The 15,732-nt window shown below is 36.0% G+C and overlaps 1 protein-coding gene across 1 annotated transcript in view; it reads left to right on the top strand.

The window, feature by feature from the left end:
* The window catches only part of ADSS2 (adenylosuccinate synthase 2), a 39,322-nt gene extending 24,798 nt beyond the window's left edge, over nucleotides 1–14,524 (top strand). The window contains exons 6-13 of the mRNA XM_071575006.1: nucleotides 1,618–1,725; nucleotides 2,026–2,107; nucleotides 3,805–3,931; nucleotides 6,684–6,838; nucleotides 7,262–7,386; nucleotides 8,478–8,575; nucleotides 13,251–13,400; nucleotides 13,742–14,524. Of these exons, the coding sequence (XP_071431107.1) occupies nucleotides 1,618–1,725; nucleotides 2,026–2,107; nucleotides 3,805–3,931; nucleotides 6,684–6,838; nucleotides 7,262–7,386; nucleotides 8,478–8,575; nucleotides 13,251–13,400; nucleotides 13,742–13,794 (898 nt within the window). The 3' untranslated portion in view covers nucleotides 13,795–14,524. The remainder of the gene's footprint in view (nucleotides 1–1,617; nucleotides 1,726–2,025; nucleotides 2,108–3,804; nucleotides 3,932–6,683; nucleotides 6,839–7,261; nucleotides 7,387–8,477; nucleotides 8,576–13,250; nucleotides 13,401–13,741) is intronic.
* Nucleotides 14,525–15,732: the final 1,208 nt, after the last annotated feature.

Raw genomic sequence — 15,732 nt, 5'->3', positions numbered from 1 at the left:
AATTTTATTTTCACTGAATGCTCTTACCTGTTCAAATCTAGCTCAGAAACAATCACACATAAGGTTCATGTAGCTTGCCTTGCAGAAAGGTTATAGAAAAGGTAATCTAACACAGTACATTCTGCTTACACAGTTGTAACGTCTGTAAATACAGTCTTCTGACAGCTTAACTCTCTTATGAATTGGTATGTCTTAATGAAACTAAATAAATGGAAATCAGCCCCTCCTTAAAAAGATTCTTTGTGGAGGGTATGAAGTGGGATGGAGGCTGGAGTCAGTTATTTAGTCCACAGTGTCCTGGTCTGGTTAAATGATACTGTGTGATGCAAAGTTGATTAGAATGTTTTTTGTTTGTTTTTTTTTTAACTGGAGGTAAACATCACTCCCTGAGATTACTTGGTATTGGAAGAATTGGAAGAATTCAGGTTTCTTTATAAGATTATAGTTCTGAATCTAATGCAAACTACTAAGGACCTAATTAAAATGAATAATGAACTGTATTTAATTCACTCGCATAGCAATTGGTACTCTTTAACGTAGAGTTTAGATACAACCTGTGCCTCCTACTTGAAATGCAGACCCTCTTGAACTGAGACATAATATGGTATCTTTCAGGCAGTTTGAAGAACTATGGGCCACTCTGCATATGTAGAATTTATAATTGAAGAAAATAAGGCTTTGTGTGTCTGCTCAGGAAAAAACCCCAACCAAACAAATCAAAATATTTAAGCCTAAGTGCAAAGCTAAGCTTAGCAATGTAGTGCAGACTTCTGAAAATGCTGCAGCCATTGCACTTCTTATGAGTTACTTAATCTGTTGAGTGATGGGGAAGATATTTGATAACCTGCCTGTGCTGAGTGGAGTTTGGCTCTGTTTTAATAGCTGTTTAGCAGGACTGTGGCAGAAGACAATTTCTGAACTAGCACTTCTCTCACAGTAAAGTCAGTGCAAGCAAGTTGTATATTATGATACCATTGACCTAAGCTGAAAAAGGCTTTTTAGGCAGAGTGGGCAGGTATGGAGAAGAAAAAACTCAGGTTTTCAGAATCGGCTGCAGTGAAAAATCCATTCCTAAATCCTTAACATACAGCATTCTGAGTATCATTGTCACTCTTGGATCCTTGGCAGGGTTCTCTGTTTTCCTGGTTCCAACTGAGGTATTAGAATTAAATAAAATATTTCTAGTATACAAACTTGAAATCCATACTGTTTGTGCTGTGGGTTTATGGAGAACTTTCTTTAGGTGTTCCGGACCATATTTAGGAAGGTGTATAGCTAGTTTCAGTTCTTAGTACTGAAGGATGTTTTCTTGACATTTGATTCTTAAAGTATAAAAGTTAGAAATTGTGTACAAGTAAATATTTAAGAATGCACTTAAGTATGAGAGGTTATTGGTTTAAAACCAGAAGTATATATAAGATTAACATATTTGCATGTATAAATAGGGGTATTCTGAAACTAGATTGCATAATAAAAATATCTTGTTTTAAATGCTTAAAATAAGGTTAAATGTTCACAATTAACAATATTTCATTTTATGCCAAGGATGTACTGTCTTTAAAGGAAAAGCTCCTTAGTTTGATATCAAGAATAACTCCTGTTATTATCTTTTGCAAGTTTGGGAACTACCAAAAAAGGAATTGGTCCAGTATATTCTTCAAAGGCAGCTCGAAGTGGACTCAGGATGTGTGATCTTGTTTCTGATTTTGATGAATTTTCTGAGAGGTAATTTCTGTATTTTAATACACAAGTTGTAAGCGTAGTTTTCACTTTCTGGGAAGTACCCTGTGTAAGAAATTACATGTGGTTCCTGTCAATTTTATTTTTTAATTAAAATTTATTTTTAAATATAAAAATTATCTAGAATTTTATTAAGTTTTATACTCAATTAGTAATATAATTTATTATTTAAAATTGTTAAAAAACAAATTATTGCAGATATGTAACCAATAAAACCTAAGGTTGATGGGGGGGTTGAGGAGAAAAACAAAAAAAAAACCTTAGTGAAATATTTTTGCTTTCCAGATTCAAAGTGTTAGCCAATCAGTACAAAGCAATATATCCTACTTTAAAGATAGATATTGAAGGCGAATTGGAAAAGCTCAAGGTAAGTCTGTTTCTGTCTCTTAAATGATCCAATCACTGTGTGCAGCTACTGATATGTAAATCCCTTCGCCACTGATGCTTGTGTGAGGAGTTAAAATAGAATACATATAATGGAAAATTGTTGTGTATCCGTTTTCAAGAGCCTGCTCTCCTTCGGGACACTTTTGACCCCACTTTATGCAACGTTTCAATATTTGGTTTCAAGGGGAATATTGTAAATTTTAAGAAAAAGGCTTGTATACGGAGAATTATTTCTGACATACTTCCACTTGCTCAAACATGCTGTCTAGGATTAAAAAAACCAGGATTGTAGTTGGGTAAAGTATGTTTCGTTGTAAAGCAGAATATGAATTCCTTGTCAGAAACTTAAGAACTGAACTAAATTATTATCCTAAATTACAAGCCTTAAGGAAAAAAACCTGTGTCTAGCAACATAGAAAAATGTAAGTTGATTGAAGCAGAACTAATGAAGCCTGATTGCCAGCAAACTAATCTTGTAGTTAATTACAATTTCTGATTTGGTGTTTTTCCTGCAATTGGGACAGTTCAGAGATTTTTCAGCAGTATTAATTTTTTTGTGCTGCGTCTGAGTTCTTATTAGAAAAAATTGTGAAGTGTCTTACCCTTACACACCCAGCCTTTTTGTTCATGCTTTTTATAGAAACTTAAGTGTATGAGATTTTTTTTTTTTAACCTTAGAGAACTTCAACCAAATCTGGTAAATTTTTTAAAACCATTGAGGTATGTGTGGAACAGGGAGGGCATGCACAGTTACATGTTTAATTCTTCCTGAAAATCAGGCCAAATAAATCATCGTTCATGTACCCTTAGTTCACACTAAGCTCATTTTTACAGCTCTGTAATAGAATATATGGGAGTCCTTAGCACTCCTGTTTTATTTCCTTTAAATAATGTCCATTGCACATGTTGAGTTGTAGTATTTTTATCAGTATGTAGACCTAGAAACCTGTTAGTTGAGTGCTTCATAATGCTTTATAGTTTACTGAATACACATTAGGATCACAGAATATCTAAAACTCATTGTTAGAGTGGAAACACATGTGTTTGTAGCTTGAGGAAAATTACTTTTCTTATGCTAATGCACTTGATTACATTCTGAAAGACAAACTGTGCTTCATATGGAGTAAATTGTTAAAATGAGAATTTCCATATGTTCTCATGGGGAAAAAGACTGTATCAAGTGATAATCTGAACATTACTGGCTTCTTGCATCCAGCTACTCAGTGGCAATCAAGCATTTGACCCTTAATTCCAATAAGTAACTTTTATTTAGAAATGACCATTTACAAACATGTGCATTTGTTGGCTCCCCACATGCTGAGTTTGGGGGAGAATTGTGAGAATTTAAAAATGAAATACCAAATTCAGTAAAGTATAGTGGTTGTAGTCATGCTTGAATATTTCTAAAGTATTCCAAAGTTTGGATTTTATTTCTTTCCTCCCCCTCCTGCCCCTTTTTTCTTTCTTTCTTTCTTTCCTTCTAGAAAGAGCACACATGTCTATTGTGTAAATCTGAGTCTCATGTTCTTCTCTTGTTCCCATATTATGCCATATTTAGCATTTCTTTCCGTTTTGGATTAAATACGAGCGTTGTTATGAGGGAACAGTAACAATTCTACTCTAGCTGCCTTTATCATAATGAAATTGTACTATACAATAGTCTTTTGTATTATTCAGGGCTACATGGAAAAAGTAAAACCAATGGTAAGGGATGGTGTTTATTTCATGTATGAGGCTTTACATGGACCACCAAAGAAGATCTTAGTAGAAGGTGCAAATGCAGCACTGCTGGACATAGATTTTGGTAGGTATAACCTTTCTGAGACACATGTTGCTATGTTGTGAAAGAGGAACACTAAATATAAACTCTTCCATGCTTAGCTGCTCTTATGGCAGAATTGTTTTGTATTTTGGAAGAACAGGGCTCTCTATGACTAGTAAATAATACAGGGGTGGGTGAGTGGGTGTGTTAAAAATATTTTAAAAAGTCTTAGACTCTCACAAGGTTAATTATTTGAATAACAGTAAAGATCAGGTGGCTTTTCTTCAGAGTGTACCTATTACTTCAGTGTCTATAAATTTCATATGAAATAACTCACTGTTGTATATACCTATGGAAAACATTGGAGAAATGGAGAGCTCTAAGAGGCAAAGTATATAGGCAAAATACTTCTTGACTTGAAAAAATGGCTTGCCATTTTTCAAAAATCTTTATATAACCCTCAGTTTCCCCCTGTCTCACAATGTCAGGAAAGGTGTCAGTAATCTGGATTGCTAATGAGGCAAGAGTGAAAAGGTTATTCCAATCAATTTGATATTAAAAATGGTGCAGCTTTTCTTAAAACACTGTAATTTTGTTAATAAAAATAGAAGCTTCTAGATAGAAGCAGATTATTTTTTTATGGGATGATTATGTTTGGTTATCATTATAGTGTAAGGACAGGTAATTTATTATATCTCTGTGTAGGCATAAGTAGTCTCTATGATTAACTCTGGCATTTTGTCACATTTTTCTTCAGTCTCACTAGCCTTGTAACTGTTTCTGAAATAGAAATCTGTAAGGAGTGCTGACAGACAAATATGAAATTGGCATGTACTCTGCTTTCAACTGATAGGAGTTCTGACATTGGGCATTTTCAAACATACTGTATTTGAAAGCCTCTTCTTTTAAGAGGAAAACATGTCTTAGACTAGTCACTATAAGTGTAAGCACCAGGTTTTCTCATGATTATCTGAATATTGAAGACATACCCTTTTTTAACATGTCAAAAAAAGAAAGAGGAAAGAATTCTCCAAATACCCTTGTTACAGGGAAATCTTTGATGCAAAACTAAAATATTTACAGAAAACTCTAGGTTATTGGGTTTTTTAAGTGGTGAGGATTTGGGGTTTTATATAAATAGGAGATTCAAATAGTCTGATACTCTTTAGGTATGGCTGTGTACATACAGAGATGTTTGGGTCCCTAAGGGTTTTTCTCCTGTCTGTGCTGTGAGACACATGCACAGAGTATCTACTTTGCTTAGGCAGACAGCATCAGTAGATTGGACACTTGGGTTAACAATAGATAAGTCCTAGTCAAAACATTTGACAATGCCAAATTTGATTATTAAGCATTCTGAATGGGGCTATTTTCTGTGCCTTGTTGCATGGAAGTCAATACTGAAGTGCATTTGTGTGTTGTCAGTGAGGATGGTAAATCCCCAGCCCTGCAGTCCATCCCGCTTTCCTGGAGCCTGTGATGAAGGTCACGTGTGCATTTGTTGGGGGTGGGGTGCAGGTGTGGGGATGTGTGTTCTCCTGTGTTTTTAAACACTGAGTGAGAATAAACCAGTGTAAATATATCAGGCTGGGAGGTAAAAGTGAGTAAGAATTGTCTCATGGACTCTGTTTTTGACATCTACTAGCTACACTTACCTGTTAGTAAAGAAAAAAGCTCAACTATGTGTTCTAAGCAAGATAAAAACTAATGCTTGCAAACTGCTGTTCCATATCACCTGTAAGCCTGGGGTTTTCTCTTGAGCAATTTGAGTTAAGCAAAAGAACCTATAGACAATTGAAGCTAATCTGCAAAATCTCACTGAACAGTCTCTGAAGGATTCTGACTTTTTAAAGTTGTTTGTATTGCTGAAAGAACTCTGTTGCTTTCAGTTCCTTTTTTCTTGGTTGTTCTCTCATACCCATCTCTGACTCATATCTGAAGACAAAAAAGCCCCTGTCTGATGCATGAGGTAGAAGTTTCTTGCTTATGTGTAGTTATTGTGAGACTGAAGTATTTGTTCACAATTCAGCTAAGGACTGGCATGCTCCGTTTTATTTTCCATTACTCAAAAAAGAAAATAAGAGAGAAAAAATAAAAACCTAAGGAATTGGAGATGTTTAACTCTTATCTTTGCAGTCCAGGCTGTATTTTAAATGAGGAATGAATATTTAACTAGAGACAATTTTTTACCACTAATAAACTAGACTACAGTCCAGAAGTCTTCTTTTTTCAATGATTTTTTTTTGCATTTGATTATGGAAGCAAAGTTGTTCTTTCCAGAATTCTGTGCTTTATTGCAATTTCTTATCCTTATAGTGTGCTGACCAGTATGTAGAGATTGTATTTTATTTTTTCTCCCCAAAATTAAAAATGTAAAACCTGTATTCTTTAATCTTTATATGCCATTTTCTTTAATCTCCCTTTAAATTTGTGCATTGTTCTATTATTGAGTATATTTTATATAAGATAGCAAGGCTTGATTTTCTGTTGTCTTACTTCAATTATTTAGGATTGTAATGTAGTCAACCTTTGCCTCTGTCCCAGTTGAAGTAAGTGGTAAATTTTCAAACTTTTTTGCTAGAGGTGGGTCAGGCAATGTACGTACAAATCTAAGAGCTCATTGAATGTGTTCTTGACTGCAAAATAACTTATTGTGTGTTCTGGTTTTTAGTGTTGTAAAACCTAGGTAAGTGCAATGCACTCACCATGTTAGGTTCAAAACCCCTGACTTTAAAACAAGTGTTTTAATAAGTTTCTAAAACCATTGTTTGTTTGTTTGTTTGTTTTTTAATAGGCACATATCCTTTTGTGACTTCATCAAACTGCACAGTTGGAGGAGTGTGTACTGGCCTGGGCATGCCACCACAGAATGTTGGGGAAGTGTATGGAGTTGTGAAAGCATATACAACAAGAGTTGGAATCGGTGCCTTTCCTACAGAACAAGATAATGTGGGTATTAGAGCCCTAGATGGAACCTGTGACTGGGTGAAATAATTTGTTTTGTCTTGTCTCTCTGATTTAACATCAGAGTTAATGGTTAAATGCAAGCAGATGACTGTGTTTGGATGTCTGTCTTCTGCTTCTGGACTGAGTTTACAGGACTGCCAAATCTGATTGTAAGTTTCTTAGACCTTTCTATGGAATAGGAGGCAACAAAGTTTGAGGAACTTGCATAAAAAGCATTCTCCTGAATTAGAAGTAGTGTTTTGTATTTCCGTTTTGGTCCCAATGGACAGCACTGTGGAAAACTGGGGGAAGAACTTCTAAGACAATTTGCTATATATTGTAAAATGTTGTTAAGTAAACACTTGCATGAGGTACTGCAAATCAAAAAACCCCACATACTCATGTGATAGTCTTACTCTTTGTCAGGAAATTGGAGAATTGTTGCAACTGAGAGGTAAAGAGTTTGGTGTTACCACTGGTAGAAAGAGAAGGTGTGGCTGGCTGGACCTTGTCTCACTCCGATACGCCTACATGATCAATGGATTTACTGCGTGAGTATTTTTGACAGCTTTGCTGGAAAAGTGACATAAAATCATGAAATGCTGCAGATTACTGTAAATTGCACATTTACTAATTAGGAACATTCAGACTGTTAGTATTGATTTGTTGATTGTTGATATTTTGATAAATTAGCTCTTCCTCATTTTTCCTACCATTAAACGTTTTTATATTTGACCTTTTCATACTTGTAAAGGAAAGAAAAATCTACTTGTAGCACATCACTATTTCTCATTAAAAATTCGTACTTGATGCTTCAAGCTACCCCAAGCCCTACCATTCCACCAAACCCAAACAAAATCAAATGCATAACAAAGGACCTTAAAATGCAGTGTAGTTGTTGGGGTTTTGTTTTCTTAGTTTGTTTTCAGAATAAGACAGATAGGAACCCACCAGGATCTTCGTAAGTACGTGCAAATGTAGAAAATCTGGATGTGACTGAGATTTTAATTAAAATGAAAAAGATGTCTGAAACAAACTGGTGTAAAAGTTGTAGTAGATCAAACAGTGTAAATACATGTTCTACCAAAATATTTCTGGTTTTCCTGTCATTCGTGGTTTTAATTTAGAATAAGATGCTGCCAGGTATTTCAGAGCCAGTGTTTGATTATTTTGCTTCCTTCTCTGTAGGACAGGAATATTTGGCAGAGGACAGGAACAGACAGCAACAGGCATGAGGAAATGAAACCATTTCAAATGAATGGTCATAAAGTATCTTGGCAGCATACTCATTAAAATTATAAATTGTATATTAAAATTATAACACATGAAGCTATAGACCAATCACCTCAATGAGGGAATACCTGTTCTTTGATTATTGCCATTGTCTTGTAGTACTAGATATAAAGATGGAACACAAAGTGTGGTTTGAGGTTGTTTTGTTTTGTTTGGGTAGTTGTTGGATTTTGCTTTGTTTTCTTTTAAGTCAGACCAGATAATAGATTAGTGCCATATGAGAGTGTTTTTTAAAAGAAATATAATTAATTGCTATTTGTAGAAATCAATTTTATGTTTGATTTTTTTTAAATGTGATAAGATTCAAGAGTTGTTGAACTTGTTTAACCAGAGTAATGTTTCTTTGTAGGTTGGCACTTACCAAATTGGACATCTTGGATGTATTTCCAGAAATCAAAGTTGGTGTTGCATACAAACTAGATGGTGAAATCATACCTCATTTTCCTGGTAAGATTGCTTGTTCAACAGTTTTAGGTTTTGGTGAAATGTAATCTGACACTTTAAATGCATTTCACTTGTAAAACTTAGGACAGCAATGTGTTACTTCAGCATCAAAGCATTAATGTCTTCCTAGATGCACCAGAGACATCTTTTACCACACCTGTACTGGCACCCTAAAGACACCTTTACCAAATACTCTCACTTTTCTACTAGAAGGATGCAAAGTGCTATATAAAACTTCTAAAACAAATGTTGTTACTGCTTTATCCCTTTCCTCTTATACAGCCCGAATCACCTTCAAGCTAAATTGGAAGCTTGATTCATACTCTAAACCCAGTTACCTTGTTCTGTTTACTGTATTGATCCCCACTTTTAGCAGGCCAGGCCTTCATTTAAGCACGTTGTGAACTACATGAGAGAACTGATCCTCTTGAAAAGCCACATTTTTCTCTGCGTGTGTTACTTTTCTAACTTCACTTCCTTCAATGGTTCACAGAACAGCCAGAAATCTGTTACACCTACAAAGTGGAAAAGAGGGAAAAGGGGTGGAGGAAATGAACAATTAGTTTAGTTGAAAGCAAGTCTGTTTTCTTCTGCATTACCAAAGTACATCAGCTTAGCATGATAGCAACTGTAGTTCCTGATGAAGGCAGTGGTCATTTTAGTGGTCATTTTTGCTTCATCAGTGTACCTGCATGTTAAAACTATTCAAATACCACAAGCCAGTGTTTTTGTAGATAACGCATCTTGTTCAGTTTACAATAGTAAAGATAATCCAGAACAAGGGAAGAATATTAAACAGTACTAAAGATTGAGCTTTTTGATTTTTTAATGTGCACATAGATGTCCATTTTCATTCTAGTTGGTAACTCAGGTATAGAGGCTGGTCACAGGTTAAAATTTTTCATATGATATCATCATCGAAAAACTTTTTGTAGGTGAGGAGATCACCTGTAGTAATTGGACACAACTCACAGCAGGGTTTATGAAGTACAAATGATGTAATTACATATAAAGGAATAAGTGCTGATGTGCCAGTAGTCCTTGAAAATGGCACATACCTGTTACAGTAATTCATAAGGAATTTTTAAAAAAAATCTTTTGTTTCTCCACGTGCTTGTGGGAGTTCTCTGATTTGCCCTCCAGTATCTTCAAACAAAAGTGCCAGTTGCAATCTGAATGCATGCTGGAAGACCTGTCATGCACTTTTATTCAGGAAATTTAGGACTCATCTTGCACTAAATGAGGGAATGCTTTTCCTTTTTAAGGCTTAGATAATCCTGATTGATATCCACATCAAAACATTAAGGACATTTGTGTATGCTTTAAATGGCCTTAGAACATAATGGAGATGGCATATTTGAATTGAGAACTGCTCAGTAAGTACTTTTCCTGTAGCCCTGTCATCTAACCTGGGGCTATTTGGACTGTCTTGTGCTTGAGCCAGGAGGACCTTCTCTCATAGTCCATCATTAAAGATTACATAAGCAGGTGGCCATATTATCCTGCACTAAGACTTCAGTATTTTTTTTTATTCTTTGTGTGTCTGAGATAAAACCAGAATCCTCCTGAGGAGGCAAGCTTCGTTCCCTGTATATGCCCAGGTAACAGGTAGCTGGCCTATGGTCCTAGCAGCACGATGTGGCTCATCTGCATAACTGTGTTTTTCTGCACTGTATGAACAATGAAGAATTCTGGTAGAAATTTAGTAGAAGCTGTTGACATTCTGTCTTCCTTCCTAAGTGTCAGGAAGGAGTTTGAGCTGAACTTCTGGTAAGCTGGAAGATGCTGTCTCTCACAGTGCCTCTGTGTTCCACACCTCTCTTTGCTATACTCTTCAACATTTGGCAGCATTTTCAGCACATATGCTGCAGGTTAACTCTGCCCCTGGCATAAAAAACAAAAGGTAACTTTCTTCCCACCTCGTGTTTTGCACACCATTAGACTTTCTCTGATGTCTGCATCGCTGCATGCTGTGTGCTTTTATAATTTTTTCTTTTTTTAATTTCTTTTTCAAATTTGCCACTGACATTTGGATTTAATTTAGAAGAGATCTAGTCTGGGAATCTCTCACTGGCATACTATTTTTCTCTCTCCCCTTCCTACCCTCCCACTCTCTTGGAGATGTTCGTGATTTACCCTTCTTGTGAAATGACTGTCTCTAAATTAGAAGCACACACAGTACCCACCATCTCAGGAAAAGCATGCCATATTTCATATATTGTTCCTTTTTTCCACCTGGATCACAGAATCATAAGAGTCTCACTCAGGATTTTTTTTTTAGCTTGGATTTTTATGGGCATTTTGTAATTGCTTCTTAAGAAAGAACTTAAAATGTCTTGTAAATTTACAGCTGACTTCCATTGTTATTACTGAGGCCGTTTCTGTGGAGCTGGCCAGTCAATGCGAGTTCATGGAAGACAGAAATCCCTGCTAGCTCTGAGCTAATCAGTTTAAAAGGAATGTGAAAGCTGTGGTCTAGTTCTGCTAATGCCTCCTGTCTATGTTCAGAGGTAGCTCATCGCACTAGACATACACACAGCCTCTAGTTCAGGAAACTGAAAACAGATCTGTAGGAAATTGGGAGGTTATTTTGGAGAAGCTTTACTTCTTGAGTGCTTTTTTCCCTTGTCCTTTTTCCCTGGGCTTCTGCTACAGATTAAAGAGCTGGAACACTCTTCTAGATGCACCTTTGGTCTGACCTGTTTGACTGTTTTCATGTTCAGTTTCTGGAAATTGCTGGTGGATCTTTCTCTTGCAGTGGTCCCAACTCCCAAATTCAAGCTATTATTTCTGAGCTGAAAGTAATATCACATCACTCTCCAAATTACAATATTATATTTATGCTGTCTGTTATCTAATTAGGCTCTTACGGAATATTCTAGAAACCCTAGAAGGTTAAATCCCCTTAGTGAAGAGCTGAGTCAAATCTAGATGGTGACTACATCTGTTACTACATTGAGCTCAGTTTATGGCTTGTCTTCACCACACATCATCTTTTATCACATCTCCTGGAACAAAATTAAAGAATAATTTGAAATATCAAGAAATGTATCCCTTCTTTTTCTTTCTTTTGGGAAAGTAAGGAATTGAGCTAATACAGGCTAATGGAAGATTGTAGTCAAAATGAGACCATTCAGTTCAATTGCTTTCAGCTTCTCCCTCTGTAACCTCATCAGAGAGGCTTTAAAGTAAAAATGCCTGTGGACCTTCAAGGTCAGGTGTTCAGTCACTTTCCCTCATCAGAAAGAGAGGCTAGTGACCATCTGTACTGCCTGGAGATTAGTTGTGGTTTGGCACTTTTGAGTATATCTATTTTGTTCTACAGATCATCGGGACAGCAGACAATATTTCAGTTGTTACTGCTGGCAGTAAATAAAGTGCTTCCTTGGCCTTTACAGTGCAACATCCTTAATATGCCTGCCTGTCTGCTCGGATTACCACAAGTATTGATCCAGGATCATTTGCCTTAACCTGTGAACACTTCAGTCGAAATATGGCACATTTCTTTGCTTTTGTAGAGTGTGACAGTAGAGCAGAGTATTCAGCCTTAGTCAAAATGCCTGGTTCATAAAGGCTGTCCTTACAACATTGCTCTGTTGAAGTACTGCCTACACCAGGACAATTTTTTCAGTATGCTGAGCTTGAGTTTGTTGGCTACACACATACTGGAGGGGATGAGCTATGGCTTTGTATTTGTACCTCTACTGTGCCTCTTGTACCTAAAACCCTCTCCCAGGTTGACTAGTTGTCTTTGCAGGAGTGACTTGATGTGAGATACAGAGCCTACATAACATTAATTACAGTGCCTCTGGCAGACAACTGTCTTTTTCAGGAAGGCAAGAATGAATGCCTCTGATTTTTCTAATCAATGTATTTTCCCCATTTTCAAGCTTAAGGCTTTTGTTTTGCTGCCCCGTGTCATTCCAAGAGTAATGTTCCGATAATTACTGGAGTGATTCAATTGCAGAACAATAGGCCTAGAATCTTTTTCAGTACTTGAAATCATCACAGGATTTGGAGTTAATGGACAACATTGTAGCAATTACTAATTGAAGGACGAAATAGAATATGCTTCTTGCTTCTGTTCTGAGAAGCAATTGGAACAGTTGCTGTTCATACAGCCTGTGGGACTTCACACCGGCTGGCACGTGCATTGTAGAGTTTTGGGGCAAAGGGTCGGTGGGCATCAGAAGTCTGTTATGTATAACCTGCATCTTTATGACTATGTTTAGTAAAAAGTACACTCCTATGCCATTTTAAAATGTGCTTTAACTGCCTGATACTTACAAGGTGGTGCTCAATTTTGCTTTCACAATTCCCTCATGAAGGGGAAGCTGGATCTTGGTATTTGTTCAGAAAAAAAAACATTTTGGGGAATTATTTTCCCTGAAAAGTTGTTTCCTGAACTGAAAAGATTGTGGTTTAAGCAAAGTCTATGCATGTGACTGAGCACTGGAATTCCTAAAATCTAAGAAGTCCTGATAGTTGCTGGGTTTTGTTTTTCCCTATGCTCCTATTAACAAAAACATGACACTTCAGAACCTTCAGTGCTTGTATTATCTTATAAGGAAACCTCTTTGTGTAAGAAAAGAATAAAAAGCTTTACAGTTACATGTTTCATAGTAGAGAATGTATAATATTTGGGAACATAACATTTGTGTTTCTGTTTGCTTCTCAGCCAACCAGGAGGTCTTAAATAAAGTAGAGGTTCAGTATGAGACACTCCCAGGATGGGATACAGACATATCAAATGCAAGAGCGTTTGATGAGCTGCCTGTAAATGCACAAAATTATGTTCGCTTTATAGAAATGGAGTTGGGTGTTCCTGGTAAGGAAAACAGATTTTCTTCTTGTTCTTCTTGTTGGTTTGGTTTACTTCTGCTACATGAAACTTGTCTGGTATTTTGTATAAATGAACATGCAAAATATTGAAAATTAGTTTATAGCTGTGGTAATTGTGATCCCTGTCACCTGGTGACACTTATGATTATGGCTTTACTTCTTTTAATCCATCAATTTAGTCGTTGAACTGAAAATTTTCAAAAGTTTTAATATGCATTCTTTCTTTGGGTTATAGTATAGTTCTTGTTCAGCTAAGATTTTTTTTTTATTACAGTCTGCTCTTGCTTTGTATTCCTTAAAATAAAAGATTGCTTTTCTCTTCTGCAGTTAAATGGATTGGAGTAGGGAAGTCCAGGGAATCAATGATCCAGCTGTTTTAAAGATTTCAGATGCATGGAAGAAAGCACACTCCTCAAAAGACTGCTCATTCTTAAATGCATTAGTAGCCCGCAAAGCAAAGATGTTGGAAAGATAGATTTTTGCATGGAAAGAAATGCTAGAGTTGATACCCCCAAATCAATCGCTACTCCTGAAAGAGACTTTAACATGAACCTGTATGAATTCTTGTTCAACTGCAATTTCCAGGACACTTGTCATTGCTGTTCAAGGTGCCATCAGATTTTTTTTTCTTTACCTAATATTTACTTCATAATGTGATTCCTGTTTGAAAATCTAAGGTAGCATTGCTTTCATGACTGTTTGTCTTTGTTATCCTCTCTCTGCTTTTGGCGGTGTTACTTCCTGAAATTTTAGACAGTAAAAATAATGCAGTTTTGCACAGATAGTTTTACATCCTCATTATTTGTATTCCTAAAGCTGTTGTATTCTTAATGACTGCTCTTGCGAGTGATTAAAGAGGGGGAGTCTGATTTTATAATGCTATAAATGCTGTCTAAATTATTGTGTGATCTGTTTTTTAAAAGAAGATGTGATGCCAAGTTGTTAAGAATGTCCAGGTTTTTTTATCTGTATAACACAGGAAACTTACTCTTTGTAACTCACAGAGGATATTCAAGTGTTTACCAGGAAGTGTGCCCAGAAAGTTAGAAAATTGATATTGTAAAAAGTTCATTTGCAATTATTAAAGAACTGTTCTGATTTTGAGTTAAATGTTTTATAATGCTACTTTTTTTTCTGATATTTTAATAACTGTGTTTCTGTGCTTCCAAGACACATATCTTAAACTGTTTCCCTAATTAAATGAGGTTATATTTATATTTGGTGAGAAGTTTAACATTTTGATGCCCTTTTAAATTCCTTTCTTTAGAGTCAATAGAAGATCTTTCTCAGGAGATTTGCAAAGTGCAGACACTTTGTGATTATAAGTTGAAGATGCTTTAGAAATAACATTTAAAGTACTCCATGTATTTGCTTTAGATGTAGGGTAAATAACAAATGTTCACCTCAAGACATCAGACATATTTGGACTTTTTATTGTTGGGAAATGAGGAAATATTGTAGAATTATTTAAATTTATAGCCATTATTATATATTCCAAAGAATCTGAATTCTTTTTGCAACAACACAATAACTGCATATTTCCTTTCCAGATTTGTTGATAATTACTCTCTTTTACACATTATGCTGTGGTATTCATGTGCTTCCTTTTCACTTGAAAATAAAACTTACTTTGTTTGCTAAAACCAAGTTTGTATCAGGGTGGGGGAATAGCTGTAGTTCAGTTTAGAACATTTCAGCTGCACAGATGAATATAAGGAACTTCTAATGCAAAATAAAGGATACACGGCCTTCCAGTTTGTCTTGAGTAACCACATATTGCCTGAAACGGAACAGATTTCTTAGACTGGTGCTGCTGTTGAGGTGTTCAGCACAATGTTTATATTCTAAATTGACACAAATTGCTTATCATAAAAGGGGGGAGAGGAGGGTTGAAGGATGAAGCTACTGATATTTAAGGAACATTTTCTCCTCGGCTGCTTGCATGTGACAGAGCAGTTAGTGGGGTGTGTATTTTACGTGAGTAATATGTGGAAAGAGGAGGATACCTCAGAATGCTGAAAAATTGGCAGATGCATTGAAGGCCCATTGTATCAGCATTGCATGGAAAGATCATTTTCGTCAGCATTAAGATCAAACAACTTGGCACTCATTTTTTTTCTGGAGAGCATGAGGGTCCAGTTTTATCAGCCTTGTGGTCCAGGAAGGAACTGGACCATCCCTCTCTAGCTGAAGGACATCTTAAATTGAAAATATCTTTCTAATTCCCTGATGGAGAGGAGGAGGGATATAACTATGCAAAACATAAATTCTAGTGTATTTAGAAGGAAAAAAAAATACTATTTTCTAGGCAATAGGGA

The sequence above is a fragment of the Pithys albifrons genome, chromosome 2 (genome assembly GCF_047495875.1).
Source record: "Pithys albifrons albifrons isolate INPA30051 chromosome 2, PitAlb_v1, whole genome shotgun sequence".
Lineage (NCBI taxonomy): Eukaryota > Metazoa > Chordata > Aves > Passeriformes > Thamnophilidae > Pithys > Pithys albifrons.
This window is presented reverse-complemented; position numbering and strand designations above follow the sequence as displayed.